The sequence below is a fragment of the Suncus etruscus genome, chromosome 6, assembly GCF_024139225.1.
Source record: "Suncus etruscus isolate mSunEtr1 chromosome 6, mSunEtr1.pri.cur, whole genome shotgun sequence".
Taxonomy (NCBI): domain Eukaryota; kingdom Metazoa; phylum Chordata; class Mammalia; order Eulipotyphla; family Soricidae; genus Suncus; species Suncus etruscus.
This window is the reverse complement of record NC_064853.1, coordinates 112447671-112466763: the sequence shown is the minus strand read 5'-3', so window position 1 is coordinate 112466763 and position 19093 is coordinate 112447671. Positions and strand designations below refer to the sequence as shown.

The window sequence follows — 19093 nt, the reverse complement described above, 5'->3', positions numbered from 1 at the left end:
TAGTAAGATGCATATTTCAAAAACCTTCATATCTAGATGACTTTTATTGAATTTCTGTAAGTTTTGTCAGATAATTCAAATCTAAATTTTAAAAGAACCCAAAATATAGAAAATAGAATAGAGCCCACATATAAAACTTAAAATTGATATATAAAAAAGCAACAGAAAAATGACCTATACTCTGATATGTGTCTTAAAATTCTAAGTACAAATGCCATATTTGATTTGTTAGTATTTTAAAACACTACAATTTTAACTGAGTAGGATATTTCTCTAGGAATTTAAAGATGGTTCAATATATAGACATCTTTCAGCATGATTCATTGCAGTACTAAATTAAGGAAGCAAAAACAAGATGATTGTAACAATGGAAATTAAAGGAAAGATCATTATGTCTAGAAAGTCATGAGATATTAAGTTGGTCAGTATTTATTTATTGGCTTATTTGTTCATGATCTTTTTCCAAAGAATTTTTAGTTAGGTTTTGTTCTGATGTAGGAGACCATCCAGGAGCTTTCAATTTATGGAGAGTTAAGCAAGTCAATAAAGATCTTCCAAAAAAACTGTTAGAAATATGGTGAAAGTAGGGGCTGGAGCGGTGGCGCAGGCATTTGCCTTGCAAGACTGCTGACCTAGGACTGAACTTGGTTCGATCTCCTGGCGTCCCATATGGTCCCCCAAGCCAGGAGTGATTTCTGAGCGCATAGCTAGGAGTAACCCCTGAGCATCATCGGGTGTGGCCCCAAAAAACAAAAAGAAGAAGAAAAAAAAGAAGTATGGTGAAAGTACTAAAAGAATTTTACCTACAACTTTTTTTTTTTTTTTTTTTTTGGTTTTTGGTTTTTGGGTCATAACCTGGGACGCTCAGGGGTTATTCCTGGCTATGTGCTCAGAAATCGCTCCTGGTAGGCCTGGGGACCATATGGGATACTGGGATTCGAACCACTGTCCTGAGTGCAAGGCAAATGCCCTGCCACTGTGTTATCTCTCTGGCCCCAAATTATGACTTTTTTGAGTGGGCAGAAAAGATTGGGCATACCCAGTCATCTTGGGTAACTGGGCCAGTCCATATGAAACCCATCCATGAAGACCTGACAGCTTCCACTTGGGGGGTATTTTGTCGCCAAGTATTGAATTTAGGCCACATGCTGCAGACATGAATTCCAGTTCTTTGAAATTATCTTCCTGGAAAAAGCTCTTTTCAGTGGAACTAATGCAATATCAGCATTGAAACATTATTCTTCTCAAGGGAGGTGGCAGGATTTGACTGAAATGGAAAAGTATGAGAATGAACATGGGCACAGTGTGAGCAGTGTTTATGGTTATGGAAGTCATTTTAAGTACTTGGAGTGATCACTTGGAGTGATCATGTAGACTGGATTGACATACAGAAAGAAGAATGAAAGATAAAATGCTACAAAGGTCATTTGCAAACAATACTCAAATAAATGTTTTCTCATGAGGTAGAGAAAAATTGCTTCATATAGGAGGGCATGATTTCATAATTTATTATGCAGAAATAATAATAATGAAAGTGTTGATGAGGTCAATAATTGGGTATTAATAACTGCATTTATAGTTTTTAATACTCTACAATCAGCTACTTTTACCATCTATCTATATAGTATGTCTGAAAGGTTCGAATTCTAGACTCATTTTGCAACATGGTCGGCTCTGGAAATGTGTCTGCCTTTGTCTGAAAAATCACTGCATGCTATATGAAGCTGTTTTTAAAATTTCTACTTGAGAATAACTGTATATTCACTGAAAAGTTGGAAAGGTAATATTAACCCATTTTAAATATATAAATACAACTTATAGTACAGATGTGTTTAGTGCATTAAAATTTCTAAATTCCTATTTTATTTTTTGTTCCCTCACATATACTTACTTTAGTCATGTTGAAAGCAGAAGGAGCACTTTTATTTCATTTTACTAGAAAACAGAGAGACAATTTTAAAAGAATAAATCCAAATTCTTTCTTAAATCTGAGAAAGTTCAGTTTTGATATGTGTGAGTGTGTGTGTGTGTGTGTGTGTGTGTGTGTGTCTGTGTGTTATATAAAATAAATCTCAAATCCTCTAACTGTGCAATCAGATTCAAGAATCATGAGAAAATCCTATGTTGCAGATTTTTTTATGGGTTTTATGCTGGGTCTTGGGTAGTGAGGCATAGAAGTGGAGATATGGAAAACATAGTCCCAGGCTTTATCCCCAAGCCAGGGATAAAATCTCAATGTTAATAGAGAAATCCTGGGGTTGAGGTTAGGGAAAGAAGGATCCTGCAACCAGAATGACAGGTCCTCATTTTCACAGCTGCAGTAACAGAAACCTCTTGACTCCTAATTAGAGTTTCTCCCTTCGATTTATGTGTACAGTTTATTAAGAAAATTATACCTCTCAAAATTTCTTCACTTGGACTTGACAGTCCATGACAATTTTATCTCATTGTTTGTATTAAAAAACTTTGTGAATTCATGTAGAAAAATTTTTATCATCATTGGAAGATAGTGGGGATTACCTGGAATATCAAGGTCATGTTATTTATCCTGGTGTGACTTGATATCACCCAGGCCACCCTCTGATTCATCCCAGATTAACCCCGTCATGTCTTCTCTTCATGGTCATGAAACATGCAGACACCATTATTTTTTTCTTGAAATTCTCAAGGCTCTTAGTCTTTATAGACATCTGGAGTTAATCACATAATTCATTTCATTTAATAAATTACTGCATGGGTTTGGAGCTGAGAGTGAATGTGGGGTATTTCCCAGCCATACCTATGTTAAGGAGCTCTTGTAATTAGGCATGGAGAGTTCTCCACAGAAAGACTCAGACCTGGCTGAAGTCTGCCTAGAAGTGTGCTGATTTACCCTAATAAGCATAGTGCATTGTAATTTGATCATAATGACATTTGGATTCAATTTACCTACCCTTATTTAGATACTTTTTTTTTAAAATAAAGGTTGAATAGGGACATCAGCTCTTTATCTCTACCTTTTGGGTGTTACTTTGGCTTGTCAGATTGATCTATACATTACAATTGTTCCAGTCATAGGCCACTAAACAAATTAATGTCTTAAGCATTTTGACAAAATTTTTGTTCCTCACTAATTTCAAGTGATTTTTGGTGAGGAATATAATTGATCATGGCAGATTTCTAAAGCAGTCTTTCATCCATCTATCTGTTTTGCCTTTGTTTCATAAACATATTTAGGGTAGGTCTTTAACAAATCTTCAATAAATGCAAAACACTCATGCTTGAAACAGAGTTGGTTGTAATTTGGAATCATCCTTCACTTCAGTTCTCTGCTAACTAACTTTCCTCAATTCCCTTCTAGCCAGGCTAAATATATTTTAGTGCCTTGAGCTTTTCTGCTTCTTCAACTTTGCTAAAGTTGTTTGGGCCTGACCTTTACTCAGCCTTCAAGACATCCTCTGTAGCTCACCTCATCCAAGACAGCTTGTTAGTTTTGTTCTCTGCAAGAGGGGATCTTATCTTTTTCTTCATCTTAGAAACACTTTTCTTTAACCTCACTTATTTAACTTATCATTTCATCTTAGTAAGACATTATACTTAATTTTATGTAATTATTTTTATCTATAATCTATAAAATTGAAGCTGTTTTTCCAATATCATTGGCAAAGAATCTTTTACCAGTGTTAGTTGCCATTTATTATTAATAATAATATCTTAATATTATTAAGAAGAGTGATAGGAACTAAATTAAGTCACTGTTCGAAGAAAGGCACTCAAGTTTTGTTGGTTGTAATATTCCATTTTTCCCTTCCCCTTTTTCTTCTGCTTTATCTTCTCAGAGAGTTTGTCTAGATTTCTGTAAGTATGAGATAAGAGAAAATAATTCAGTGGTGTATGATAGCTCCATTTTTTGGTGTGTTCTAAAAACAGCTATTTATTTTTTAATTTAGATTCAACTATGTCTCATCCATCTTGGCTGCCACCCAAAAGCACTGGGGAAACCCTTGGCCATGTGCCTGCACGGATGGAGACCACCCATTCCTTTGGAACTCCCAGCATTTCAGTGTCCACACAACAGCCACCCAAGAAGTTTGCACCAGTAGTTGCCCCAAAGCCCAAGTACAACCCATATAAGCAACCTGGAGTGGAAGGTAAGTGTGAGTATATCAGAATCTGCAATAAATGTTTAGATTACACTTATAATAAAGATGATTCACAATACAATATTGTCTTGAAAATGGTAGCTTAAAATTTTATAGTGTTCGGGCTGCTGAGGAAATTCCAAGTGCTAAAGGCATGTTTACCTACAGACGACCCTGGGCCTATTTCTGGAAGCCATTGGTCACAGTTTATCAGGAGCAAATTCAAAAGACTCAAGGGAGTAGAACAGGACCATTTAATCCTGTGGCCCCTAAACCACAAACATTTCAGCGTTGATATCATAATTTATAAACTAACGAGAATTCATGAACACCTAGAATTCTTCACAGTTTTTCTCAAAGACCTTACTTGTGGCTCCAAGTGTGCTAGATAATCTGGAAGGATGATGGCAACCTTATGTAATATTGGGGGTGCTATTTATTTGCTAAATAAGATAGATTTCTGAAAAGAGACCTTATTAGTTTGTGAACCTCTGATGGTCAACCCATCATTTGATGATAAAAAACTTGAGATACCTTCTGGTAATGAAAGTGTAACTACATTTTGAGTTAGAACAAACACAAAATAAGCACTCTGCTCTCTTCATTTATAGTTCAGCTCCTTTCTACTTTGTTATTTGCACTCACATTATAAAATTTTATAGAGACATATGTGTACACTCTTTAATGGCCTAATATCATCTTTCTCAGTATGGACCACATATATAACGGTGGTATCAATATCTTAAACTATAAAGCCTCAATGTATCATAGACTATACTATCTATATTTTGTATAATCTCATTTATTCATAAGTTGTCATTGAAAAGATTGCCTATAAATGTATTTTTCATGACATTATGATACCTGTGTTATGTTATATAAGTGTACCTCATCCAACAGTTCATCTTTCTTGCCACTGGTCTAGTGTTCCAAGTAATCTCATGAGAAAGCCACAGTAAATTAATCGAATAATACATCTGGAGTTAAATCGCTCCAATTTTTCCTCCCTTACACTGCTATTTGATAAAATTGTCCAAAGAGTTTTGAGAGAAATACATGCAAAAATACATTCAAAACAGTTTTGAATGAAACCCTGGTTGTGGTGGTGTCATTACAAGTATATTCAGCTTACATCAGGAGGACTTTGAAGATTTGCATGTGCTCAGTATCTTATCTCAGATATATGTGTATGTCTATATGCATATATTATTCCCTCTAGGCAGCATAAAGCTTGCCATGCACTTTGGTTGAAATGATTCTTTATTTTTACCAGCTAATGATTCTAACTTATTCAAACCCATGAAACAGTAACTTAGAGCTAATAAATAGACTTGTTTTCTGGGAGCTGAGAGAAAAGAGACCCGAAAAAGAAATTCAACACCTTATTTTTCTCTCCCTGTTCTACTTTAACAAAATTACCTTTATGGTTCTTACAAAATATTAGCACATTTGTTTTAGCAATTTTACATGGTACTGATTCATACTTTGATATAATTGTCTTTTCTTTCTTGTCCTCATTTTGCTCTCATTAAACACATTACTGTTTTTAGTATTTTTCGAATGCAGTCTGAATATGAGGCCTCACTTGTGTAAAATGTTTGGAATTTTGGGTACATTATAAGGTAAACAGAAATCTATACATTCCTAAGCTGTGGTTATATGCCTTTGTGTATCATTTTTCTAGAGAAGGTATCAAAAAGGTCAGAAAATAACTGATTTGGGATAGCCTTGGTGTTCTACTGCTCCATAGTAATGCCTTGTATTTTATTGCTTTTGGCGGGGGTGGGTAGGGCATACCTGGTGGCGGTCAGGGGTTACTCCTGACTCTGCACTCAGAAATCATTTCTGGAGGGTTCAGGGGACCATATGGGATGCTGGGGATTGAACCCACATTCGTCCTGGGTCAGCCGTATGCAAGGCAAATGCCCTACCACTGTTCTACCACTCAGCCTTCACTTTATATTTTTAGCGTTTATTCTTTATCTGCTACCAAGTGGTATTGTTCTTGTGTCCCCTCACATTTGGTAAATGGTTACATGGACTTTCTTCTAATATAAAGGAATAAATACAGGTTCCCTTATAGAGAGATCTGTGAGAAAGACTTAGTAGGGATGACAGATGATACGAATTCAAAGAGCCAGGTTTAGGTAGTTTCTATGTTAATATAGTCGATATAGTAGCTTAACAGATGGAACATCTTAGAGGAGAAAGCCATATAAATTCTATCATCAAATCCCTACACTGTACTGTCAATAATCATTATTAACTGGTCCTTTAAAATATTTTAAAGAATTATGATTTATAAAGTTATTGAGAGTTGGGTTTTAGTCATATAGTATCTAGCAACAATCCCAGCACAGTGCCAGTTTCTCCCCACCTTTGTTCCAATATACTCTCTTTCCCCAATCTGTGACCTCAAAAGACACATTCCCTTTTCTTATTCTGTCCCTGTATTGTATAGTATATAATACTATACTACACTATACACTATACTATACTATACTATACTATACTATACTATACTATACTATCATTTTTCCCTCTTCTTATTCTGTCTCTGCTGAACATATACTATGTTTAGAACATATACTATATCATATCACACCACACCACACCATACCAAACCTTACCACACCATACCACACCATGCCATGCCATGCTATACCATACCATACCATACCATACCATACCATACCATACCATACCATACCATACCATACCATACCATACCATACCATACCATACCATACCATACCATACCTTACCATACCATACTAAACTATATCATACCATACCTTACCTTACTTTGCCATAACATAGCATAACATGACATGACATAACATACATGTGTTCTATGTAACATGAAAATTTTTCTTTGCTTTCCCACAAAAACCCATAAAGTGATTTCTTCCAGAAAAATGAAGGATTTAAGAGGAGATGTCATATTCTCCATGATTTTGTGGTTCATAAGTTTCACACATGAGTTCTTTGACCTTACCCAGAATGCCAAACTACTTGCCCCTTTCTCTATTCATGGCATCTGAGACTCTTGGGTCCCATGTAATGCTTATATGTCCCTCTTGCTCTCTTAAAAGAATGTATGCTTTGTTTCCCTCATTTATGCAATGAGACATGCTTTCTCTTCCTTATGTTCCTCTTGGCTCTTATTATGCTGCTATGTTTTTAGTATGAATGATTGTGTATGGTCAAATGTATGTCTGTGTATTCTTAAGTATGTATATATTTGGATGGCTGGCGGATGGCTGTATGGGTTAGTTCACTGCTCAGTAATTCTTCTTGCAAAAAAGATTCAGAATATGTCATCCTCAATTGAAATAATCCAGTCTCATTTAATTTCTGAAGTTTTGATTTTTCTTGCAGTTCTGCCAATCTCTCTTTTTTTAATATAACCTTTTTTAAATACGAAGAAGAAGAATTTTCCCTTGCATATATACATTTTAATGGCAAATACAAAGAAAAGTTCATGGACTTTCAGATTTTTTTTAAATGAAGCCACCTCTCTTAATATCTTGTATGTTATGATACATATTTGTTGGAAATGTACAATTTGCTTTATTTTGTATGTTATTTAAATGTTACTGTATAAACTCTCACTCTAAACAAAATTTAAATGACCTTTTAATTTAAAGTTTTGTGCCTTTTAAAATTTTATATTCATTATCTTTTTCTATTGTATCCAGTTAGATTTATCTATACCACTAGTGAATATAACTGATAGTACAAAGTTAATAAATTACCCTAGGGTCTTGTCCTTCAGTTTACATTATTCTTTATCTTTAGTTGAAGCAATGCTCTTCCTCAATGTGGGCCATCAGGTTTTTACATTCACAGCTTAATTCAGAACTTGAATCTCAAGAAGCATAACAGCAAAGACAAAGACAGAGCCAATAGAAATCACACACTCTTAGATTTGTTTTGATCAGAGATATGTGATTTGCTCAGGGACAAGTTGGAACAAATTTTAAGTTCCCCTTATTCACATTCAATTACCATGACCTCTGATATATTCTGATGACAAATACTATTCACTAAAATTTCTTTATATATCTAATTCCGTTTTTATCACAGCATGTGTAAATGCAATATATTTATTTGCCTTTGCTTTTCTAGACTGAGCCCTTGAAAGGTAGGGGCTGTTGACAAATGCCTTTGCTCCTACCATGCCCAGTAGGCTAACTTTCACATAGTAGGTCCTAAGTAATGGGGGTGATAATACTTTAATTATAGCATTATAAAGATGCCACAGTTAAATCTCTAAGGCATAGGTTCAGGCTTGTCAGCTATAAGGCATTAGAGATAGACAGTTAAATGTATGTGTGTGAATTGATTTTACTGTCCTATACATATTTCTTTTTCTTTTCTTTAAGTTTTATTTTATTGAAACCATTATGATTTACAAGGTACTTCATAGTTGGGTTTCAGACATATAATGAATTAGGGGCAATCCCACCACCAAAGTTCATCTCCCTCCATTATGTTCACAGTGTTTATCCCATACCATCTTCTTTAGCCCCCGAGAAGGCCCCCCAACAAGTTTTTTTTACAGTTTAGATCATTAGGGTTTGGGTCTTTTTATTTTATTGTTGACTTTGGCTTGGATATTTTCCTTACGTTTTGATCTCCATCAATGGAACTGAAAGCGCTTGGACCCTGGCTCCCATCCTTTCATATTTATGTTTCTCCCCCTCCACTCAGTTCCTTTCTTCTCCTCCTTATTCTCTAAGGCCAAGGCTGTTCTCGACAACTCCAATTTAAACGATTGCATTTCTTCATGGAGTTATTCTAAATACTGCATATAATGTTATATCATTCTGTTTTTATTCTTCTTCTGGATTACTTTTTATTTTTTAACATAAAATCTTCCAGTTTCAACCATTTTGCAGCAAATTGTACAATTGCATCATTCCTTTCAGCTATGTAGTGTTCCATTGCACACATATAACTCATCTTCTTGATCAGCTAGTCTCTTGAGATTTCTTGGTGTAACCCTAGACAACCAAATACACAGGGGTATAGTCCTGGATACCCCCAGATCAGCTGTGTTGTCCTGAGCATTCGAGGCACTGTTGATACCAAAGTATCATCATGTCATCAGGCAGGCTCTTGTACCAAATGTTGGCAGATTTGGTCAAGAATAGCAGGTAAGGGAGGCTCTGAAACCTCCTGAAGAAGACTTTTGAGTTACCATCAGCCCCAGTCCGAAATCAAGCATTCTGTTTCCTCAACTATTTCAGAAAAGTCTGGCATCTCTTTTTGCGTCTTAAACAAGATACTGTGGTCCTGTACCATATGGTTAGTTTTGTTCTGTTTTGATTCCATGCCGATGATACTCAAGGCATCGTCCTGGCTATGCTCTCTGGGATTACTCCTGCCATACTTGGGAGACCTTTTGCAATGCTGCGTATTGAATCTGGGACAGCTGCATGCAAAGTAAACACCATATATGATGTATGATCACTACAGCCACCAAATTTGTTATATGAATACATTTCAAGCACCGTATGATTTAATTTTTATTTAGTGCATAAATAAAATTAAAAAATAAGACAAAGGTTAATTTTTTATAATACTAAATATTTGTTATAAAAGATGAAAAAGAGTTACATTGGTGAATAGAGGCAATTGCATGCTGAAGGACAGTTGAACTAAGCCTATTATGTATACATCTATATATGATTATTTTATAACTTTATAATTATTATTATGTTAATTAAAATAATAAATGCTAAAGCAGAATGACAGAGAGTTTGCAAGTTTACAAAGTTGAGAATATCTTGTGGTTCACATTTATTTTCTCCTTTTTCTACATTTTAATGTAGATTTTTGTAAAGAGACAACCCAAAGGGTACAAATTCAAGGTTACTCTTTTAGTACATTCACTTTATACATGAATAATCCTTTATCAGACACTTTCATGTTCATTGACTTTTAATTGTCAAGAGAAAGTTCTCACTGTTGCTCTCTGATTTAAGTATAACAGGTATAATTGGATTTTCAATGAGTTCTGAACCATCAGAAGTGAAATAACATATTCATTAGTTATCAAATGTGTAGAATATTGGTTTGTTGCTGCTTTTTCTCTTTTTTTTACTTTTATTTTGACCGAAGTGGATTATAAATATTTCACAGTAAATTTTTAGGTACATAGTGACATTGAATCAGGGGCATTCCCACCACTAATGTTGTCCTCCCTCCACCCCTGTTCCCAGCATGCATCTCATATTCCCCTCCTTTACCCCTGGGTTGCTAGTATAAGTGGTCCTTCTGTGTCTAGCATGTTGTAGATTGGGTATCAATTCTGTTGTCGTTGGCTTTGGATTTGGGTGTGACCCCAAAACAAAACAAAACAAAACAAAATACTTAAAAATTTAAAAAAATGAGAATTATAAACTTGGAATTTTTTATTCTAAATATTTCTTAACATTTGGATAGCTTGTAGTTTTAATACTCAGTGTTTGCTGATTCGGGTGGATATAACAATTAGAACAAAAAGTCAGAATAATCAACTGTTTCCACCATGTGATGGAGTTTCCCATCTAGCTTACTTCCTTTCTGCTGTATCCCAGATCTCCTCTTTTTTGCATGTATAGATCTGATGCTAAACTATAAATTAGTTTTAATTTTATTCAGTACACTTATTTCATTTGTCAGAAGTGAAAACTCAGTGGGGAAAGAAACTGGATTTTCCAACTTATCCAAGAGTTTTGGGCTGAAAGCAGCCTTGAACCCAGGTTTCTTAAATATTTTAATTTTACCATAATAGAATTACTCGCAGTCAGGAAGAGGCAACTCTGGGGTTAAATTTTAAGGAATTGATGAGTTCTGGATTTTGAAGACCTATTGGAAAACTGTGCATTTGATGTGAAACCAGGTGATACAATTAGAAAAGAACATGTTTGTTGTCTCTACAGATAAAAAGGAAAGAAATGATGGTTGCCTCATGTGATAGTAATTTAGAATAAAATAGAATTTCTCTACCATTTTTGTTTGAAATGTAAAGATCAACGTGGGACATCTTTACTGTTTTACTGTTATTAAACCTTTTCATTTAAAAAAGTTATTGGCTAGGCTATAGAAAATGTATGAGAAATAATTATATGTTCTTAGCCTTGATCTTCAAATATTTGGACTCACAGCATGTTCTCATGTCTCTGGAATTCTGTCATCTTTGTTCCCTACTATGAAAGGTGAACCTTTCTATGCCTTAGGAGGCACAAAAGAGAAACAATCTTCTTTCTATATCCTAAAAGTTCTGTTAAGTTACCAGCATACACAGAAGAGCAATTAAATCACCTCAGACATTTGTATTAATTAATCTGTTATGAGGACAATCATAATTTCACTGATACATCAGGAACTCGATTGAAACTCAAGTTTGACTGGCATGCCCCTTTTATGGTTCAGGATAAGCATTTTAATCCTCATATGTCACTGTGGCAAAAAGTGTAAAAGTTATAATTTTTTTGTAAGTTTTAACAGAGAAGGGTAATATTGGAAAGGAGTAAGGATCAGTTGATCTTTCTTTTAAGGAAAAGATAGTAATTGGATCACTTTGGAGGTCTTGGGATGTGTCTCAAGTACTACTAGAGTACACACCTTGCAGGTGTGAAGCACTGAGTTTGATTCCTGGTTTGGCAGAACCATCTGAACTCTGCTAAAAGTGGGTAGGCATATGCTTCCAATTACCATGAGGTACAGCTCCCAAATAATAGAATTTTCTTAATAAACATCACATTAACTTTACCTTTACTTTTAGACTATTAACTGAGGGAAACAACTTCATGTTTTTGGTTGCTATTTAATTTTCACAAAGTTTTATAGGCCTAACACACTGAAGGGTTCATTGTTGTGTCAGCATTTACCTTGGACTCCGCTCTAGCTTTTGTTATTGGGCATTACACAATTCTATGCCACATTCACTTAGCTTATGCAATTAGCTAGTAATATTAATTATCTTACCAGATTGTTTGGAAGATCAAATCTAACAATGAATATGGAATATATGATAAATCACAAAATCTCTTACATCTCTAAGAAATTTTTGTATGGTCATTCAAAAATTATTTACATAGAACTTTTATGGTGCAGACACCCTTTCAGGGATTTAAGTAATGTCAACAAAAGAGATGAATCTTTGTCTTTCTGGAGCATATTTTTGCTTATGATAAATACTTAATCTTGTAGATTAATGTACTATAGTAATATAAGGTAGTGCTTAATAAATATTTTGTAATCATATGTTCTTTTATAGCAATTATTCTCAATGACAATAGTGTTATAATTTTCATAAATATGTTAATCTTTTATAATAATATTTATAAGTACTGATCATTATTATTGCCTTCTCATTACAATGATAGTATTTGTAGAGCCATTAATATAAAATTTCAAAACCAGATTAAATCTTAGAATTTATTTAATGCAAAGGCTAGTTAGATTAAGCAATTGGTATGTTTCCTGCCTTGCCTGAAGCAGACCCAGGTTCTATTCCCAGTACCCTTATGGTCTTCTGAGTAACAGTAGGAGTTATCCCTGAGTGCCCACTGAGGAGCAAACCTGGAGAATTACCAGTGGGTCTCCCCACAAAACTCATTTACCTAATGCAATCCTTTGATTCTATAGTTGAAGATAGCTAATTTACAGAACAAAGCCTTTTTTGCCTATAGTTTAAAGAACCTCATCCTAAAATAATTGACTCTATCAAATCAAACTATTGAATATTGATGAAGCTATTTCTTAACTTTAGTGTCTCAGAGAAACTTAGTTGGGTTGTTCAAGATTATGGAACAGTGAATGGTAAGCCTGAACCTTGATCTGCAGATTCCTTCCATGGTAGTGGTAGCTTTCTGTCATGGGTGTATTTTGGTGACTCGTTTAGAAGCTTTATTTGTTCTACATTTATTTTATGTGGATGTAGTACATTACATACTTTATAATTAAAAAAAAATCTTGTACCGCGAGTAAAGTCTATTATTTTCTATTGGCACCTTAATGAATTACTGCAGTGAATTATTGAGGATGTGTTATATCTTTCATGTCTGAATGGCAGTGAATGTTGTTTTGAATACTGTTTGATAAAGTATGCTTTATTTTTGGGGCCAGCCCCAGTGAGTCTCAGGGGTTACAATCGCTCCTGCCTTGGGAGACTATATGAGACACCCCGGATTGAACCTAGGTGAGCCCTGGGTCAGCTGCGTGCCAGGCAAATGCCCTACTGCTGTGTGCTCGCTCTAGACCTAGAAGTACACTTTCTTTTTTTGGTTTTTGGGTCACACCTGGCCGCACCCAGGGGTTACTCCTGGCTCTGCTCTCAGAAGTCACTCCTGGCATATGGGACCATATGGAATGCTGGAAATAGAACCGGAACTGTCTTGTGTTGGCCACAGGCAAGGCAAATACCTTACCGCTGTGCTATCACTCCAGCCCCAGAAATACACTTTTATATTCATGATTCCAATTATAGAATTGCATCTGATAATGATTTTATCTTAATTAAAAAAAACAACTTAAATTTCAGAGGTGGGATAAAAGTAAATACATATATAACTGTGCAAGTATTCACATAACTAAACAGAACTATATATTTTGGCAAGGTGTAGAGAATCTAGAGCACTCATATATTGCCAATAAAATATAAAAAGTTATATAACCAAAAAGAAAAACCTCTTTGATAGTTATTTTAACAAAATAAGTATATATTAACTCCATGGATTCAGAAATTGTACCCTTGGATTAGTTCACAGGCATAAAATGTTGTGTTTAAAGAAATATTTCTGCATCACTTTTCATAACTTTTTTTTATACTTGCAAAATACTGAAAATAGCTCAGATGTTCTCCAGTGGATAAATGTTTGAAAAAAAAATCATTGCAGTCTATACAATGGAAATAAACTTTTGCTTAATAAAAATGAATTGAGCATGGGAAAACCTGGACTGATTTGTAAGGAATTATGTCTGCTGATCAAAGTGGTCAACCTTGAGTTGACAAAACTCTTGACAGGAAGGCATGTCAATAGTTGCAGATGCACACAAGAAAGTACTTATAAAAATCATTATTAACCAAAAGTACATATATGTTTCTTTCAGTAAAATACAGTAGGCATTTTGTGGTAAGGGGATATCTCTGCATCAGTCTAAGAATTACCAATTTTTGCTTGGGATAGAATTTCATAGAACTAAAAATGTGCAGTAATGAATGTTGGCTTAAAATTGGTGGAAACAGAACAGAGCGGCTCAATAGTGAGTAATGCCTGTTTCCTGTCTCTGATATTTCATACCTATATTATGCGTAAAACAGTGAATTACGTATTGCACTCTTGAATCTTACAACTTTTAAAAAGTATATTCAAAGCAAAGCATTTTATAGTAATCAGTTAAGGCATATTCTGATTCCTTCTAATTTTTTCTTTACAAGGTGCCATCTTGCATTCATGCTTAATTACTTTACTGCATTTTGAGAATCAGTCTTCTAATGACTTACAAAATATGTTGTTCAAATGGGTCCTATTTTCACCAAGAGTTGCAAAACCCTTAATTTTTTTTTAAAGAAGCAAAACAAAATTCTGGCCCTGGTGCTCATGCTCATGTAATAATATAGAATCAATATCTCATATCAATAACCCAGAGATCCGCGTTAAGACAAAATAAAATAAAGTACACTTTCCAGTTTTGATTTATACTCAACTCATTTGTTTTTTCAGTATATCTAAGAACTAAAATTTTTATGTCCATTTAATTTTATGTGTAATGCCTTTCTATTATTAGTGGCAATGTAGATTCAGAAGTTTAAAATATCTTACATGTTGACATTGTATTCCCTATGTATTCTCATTCTTAGCCCCAATATTCTGCATCTGTTGTCCTAAGGAATGGGAATTGATATTCAAAACCAGGCTAAACAAATTTTATGTGAAACAATGGCACCTTTTCTTTATAATAGCATTGTTATAGAAAATAGCACTACTTTTTTTATATAATTCTTTGAATTGCCTCAGTAACTCTTAATCCTCTTAATTTTTTACTAGAGCACTTAATATCATGTTACTTCAGGTTGCAGTGCCTGAAATATCAGCAGATTTTTGGGTCAGGACAGGTCTATGTAAATCATCTATAAATGGATTCATTATGGATATTATAAAAATAAATGTAACACCTGAGCCTTTCGGCAAATATACTATATAAGGAAATCACACCCCGAAACAATGATTGACCTTAGGAACTGCAGAAGGAAATAAAATCGTGGTACTGTATTTTTTTATCATCTCTTCATAAATTTACTGTGACCAAATACTCGACAAGGACAGCATTAGAGAAAGAGCAGGCCAGGTCTAAGGTCTGATGATTTTTTAAATTTTATTTTACTAAAAAAATGTTATCTACAGAGTCCTTCATAGTTGGATTTCAGATATACAGTGAGTCAGGGCCATTCTACCATCACTGTAAACCTCCCTTCATCAGTGAACCGAGAGTGCATCCAATAGCACCACTCGTTGCACCCAGGCCAGCCAGTAGAACAGGCCCCTTTAAACTTAGATTGTTAAAGTTTAGGTTCCTTGCTTCTATTGTCATTGACTTTGGCTTGGATATTTACTTTTGTCCTATTTTTTCCCCTATCAATTCATTGAAGACCTCTTGGCCCCCTGGTCCCTATAATGTCTTGCAATTTTATCTATCTATCTATCTATCTATCTATCTATCTATCTATCTATCTATCTATCTATTTTTGTCCACACCTGGTGGTGATTAGGGGTTATTCCTGGCTTTTTGATCAGGTGTCATAATTGGCAGTGCTTGGGGGATTATTTTGGATGCTGAAGATCAAACCCAGGTCAGCCGCATATAAGGCAAATGCGATATTAGCCACTGTGATATTTCCAAGTCTGGTGATTTTTATTTCAAACCTTCTACCATTTCTATCTTACATGCTCTCTAATTTTTGTTATTATAAAATAAGATAGACATATAATGAGCAAATAGACAACATATGTCCATAAAATTATTTTCTATAAATTTAGTGTTATGAAAGAATATGAATGACATATTGTTGAGTTGTAATAGGAATTGGGTAAAATCTTCAAAGAACTGAGAATACTATTGTTGAATCTTGGAGAATGAACTTTGTAACACTTTGAATCCTTTTCTTTATTTTTCTTTTGTGCCAAATTTAGTGTTGCTCAAAGTGCTCCTAGCTCTGTACTCAGATATCATTCCTGGAGGGGCATTGGAGACCATTATAGGTGGCATGCCAATAATCAAACCTGAGCCAGCCACTTTCAAGTCCCCTAATATTTCTCTGGCCAGCTAGCATGATTTTAAAGTACAATTCAGGATGTACTCATCTTGGAAATACACCAGGATGAGTGGTCTCTACATAAGGGAAGCATACATAAAAGATCTACATAAGGGAAGCATACATAAAAGATCATTTTTATCACAGGGTATGTTGTTCCTATCCAGTGGTAGTGGCCAGAGAATCAGTACATTTTCTGGTCGACTACCTGCTATAATTGGGAATGAAATGTTTCTGTTTATACATATGCTAAGGCAATGTAAAAAGGGATTAAGAAAAAACTGTTTCTTTAAATTTTCTCCAAAATAGGTCAAAGTAGCTTTTTGACCTAGTCAAATGCACACTTTTAAAAATGTGAGGTATGAGCCAACTTAAATTTCTTTATTCTAATTTGACTATTTAAACTTATTCCCGCATTTGGGTGAACATAAAAAACACGATATAATTATGGAAGCTCTTTATAATACGACAGCCACTATAATTTTCAGCATTAAAACTGTGGTGTGTGTCTATGCGCGTTTGTAATTGGGAGAGTAGATTTTAAAGCATTTTTCAATCATTATAATATCCTATCATCTTTTAATGATTCTAAAATATGGTTTCTATTGAAACAAGAAATATCTGCGCTTTAGAATGATTTTATGACTAAAATGGAAGGCACATTAATCAATTTTTATATTTTCCCTTTGTAAGTTCTCAATAATATATATAAATGGTGACTTATTACTACTCCTATTAACACAATGAAGCTCATAGAAATTGTCATAATTAGGTAAGATATTAGTGTATTTATGTTTATTTTATACTGGGGACATACCCAATATAATGCCCAGTAGCTATTCCTGGATCTACACATAAGAATCACTCCAGACAAGCTCAGGGGGCTGTAGATGCTGTAGATAAGATCTGCATTGGCTATGTGTAAGGCAAACACCTTACTTGATATTATATTGTTCCACCCCAAATTTTTTAATCTATTTCTAGGACAAGGAGATAGCCATTAGGGTGCATGGGTAACATTTGCTGACCTGTGTTTCATTTCTTCCACCTCAAGTTCTTCCTAGCTATTTGATGCAGGCTTGGTGTTCCCTGAGTACCAACATGGTGGCCTCGATAATCTTTGGCACTACTGGATCTGAGTATCCTAAGCTTTAGGACCCTATATCCTAAGGTTTTGCATTGAATTGTTGCCCAGATAAGTAAGAATTCCCCAAGGATTCCTCAGTCCTTATGAATATTGCTTAGGGCCCCCCAAAAAGTAATAGTGTTACTAATCTATTTCATCAATTGCATAGTTTTATAGTTGGTCTAATTTTTTAACTTTACATGAAAGATATGGATCACACCCTCAAATTCTGAGAGAAAATATAATGTAAAGTGAAATGACCAATATAAGATAATCTGATATTTGATCTATGTCTTATTAATTTCTTGTATACAGCTTTTCTTGAACATTTCACTGGATTTCTTGTTAATGTTATATTTTTAATTAAAAGAAGAGGATTTTTTCACTGTTATTTTAACCCAGTCATTACTATTTAGGTATGTTTGAAAGTGAATTCATCTCAATTATGTTATGAAAATTACTTTGAATCTTACTTTGACCTTAATATTTAAGTTTGTCACTGATACTGATATGTTCATATTTATGATAATTTCAGTTTTATTAAGTGCTTCTTTTATAGAAATTACTTACTAAGAAGCATCTACATAATATATCATGCATATCTCAAAATGCCATCATTTGAGGTTGCCTTGACATGTCATCTATACCCTCCTAATGAATTTTATTTTTTCATAGCTTAACATCTGTGCTTATCTCAATTTCTCTGCTGCACTTACTCAGTTTGTCTGCTGCAGCCCATTCTGTTAGATCTCATGTCATTCTTATTTGAATAGATCTCTTTAATGACTTGGAAGGAAAGTGAAAAAAAGAACTTGACATATGAAAATTACCATTTATTTACCAATAAAAAGCTATAAATCCTGTTGGTGAAATGACCTTTTCAGAGATCAAAAGGGAAACCTCTACTTGGAGGCAGACAGGACTGGAAGTTAAAAATGGGAAGACTTCAGACACAATGATTCACACAATAGGCTCTTAGTTTTGATATCTCGAATCTCAGTTAGACAGTAGTGAAAAAAAAGGGTAAGGAATAACTTTTCTGAACCATAGATTAGTTCTTTTTATCCAGCATGTGTTCTCTTGCTTGCTTAGCCTAGAACTAATACCTATACATTTTTACTTATTTCCATTATATGTGAATTTAAGATGTCATATTTGTTCTGTTTCCATTATTGCCATTTAAATGATGATTCATCAGTGCAGTGGCCTATTTCAGTGAACCACAATAGCTTGGATAGAAAGAATAAAAAAGGATTCAACATACTCAGGAATGGAAAGCTAAAATTACAAACAGCTGGCAATTTCTCTATTCTACCTCCCTTCCAAAAGAGAAGGATCGCCCCTTCCACTAGAGCCTGCCACTGTGTTTAATCAAGGCAGCTATGCAAGCCTTAAGGAGCAATAGGTTTTGATTCAAGGAAGTCATTGCCTAACCCAGCTGGCCAGAGTCTCTTTGGAAAGTTTACTCTTTAATGCTCCCCATATGCTACTGTGCTATATAATGATACTAAGTGTAACACAGCAGTTAATGATGGT

At 34.4% G+C, this 19093-nt stretch overlaps 1 protein-coding gene across 1 annotated transcript in view; it reads left to right on the top strand.

The window, feature by feature from the left end:
• LPP (LIM domain containing preferred translocation partner in lipoma) overlaps positions 1–19093 on the top strand; it is a 491757-nt gene that overhangs the window by 55224 nt on the left and 417440 nt on the right. Inside the window, exon 2 of the mRNA XM_049775963.1 lies at positions 3930–4130. Within this exon, the coding sequence (XP_049631920.1) occupies positions 3938–4130 (193 nt within the window). The 5' untranslated portion in view covers positions 3930–3937. The remainder of the gene's footprint in view (positions 1–3929; positions 4131–19093) is intronic.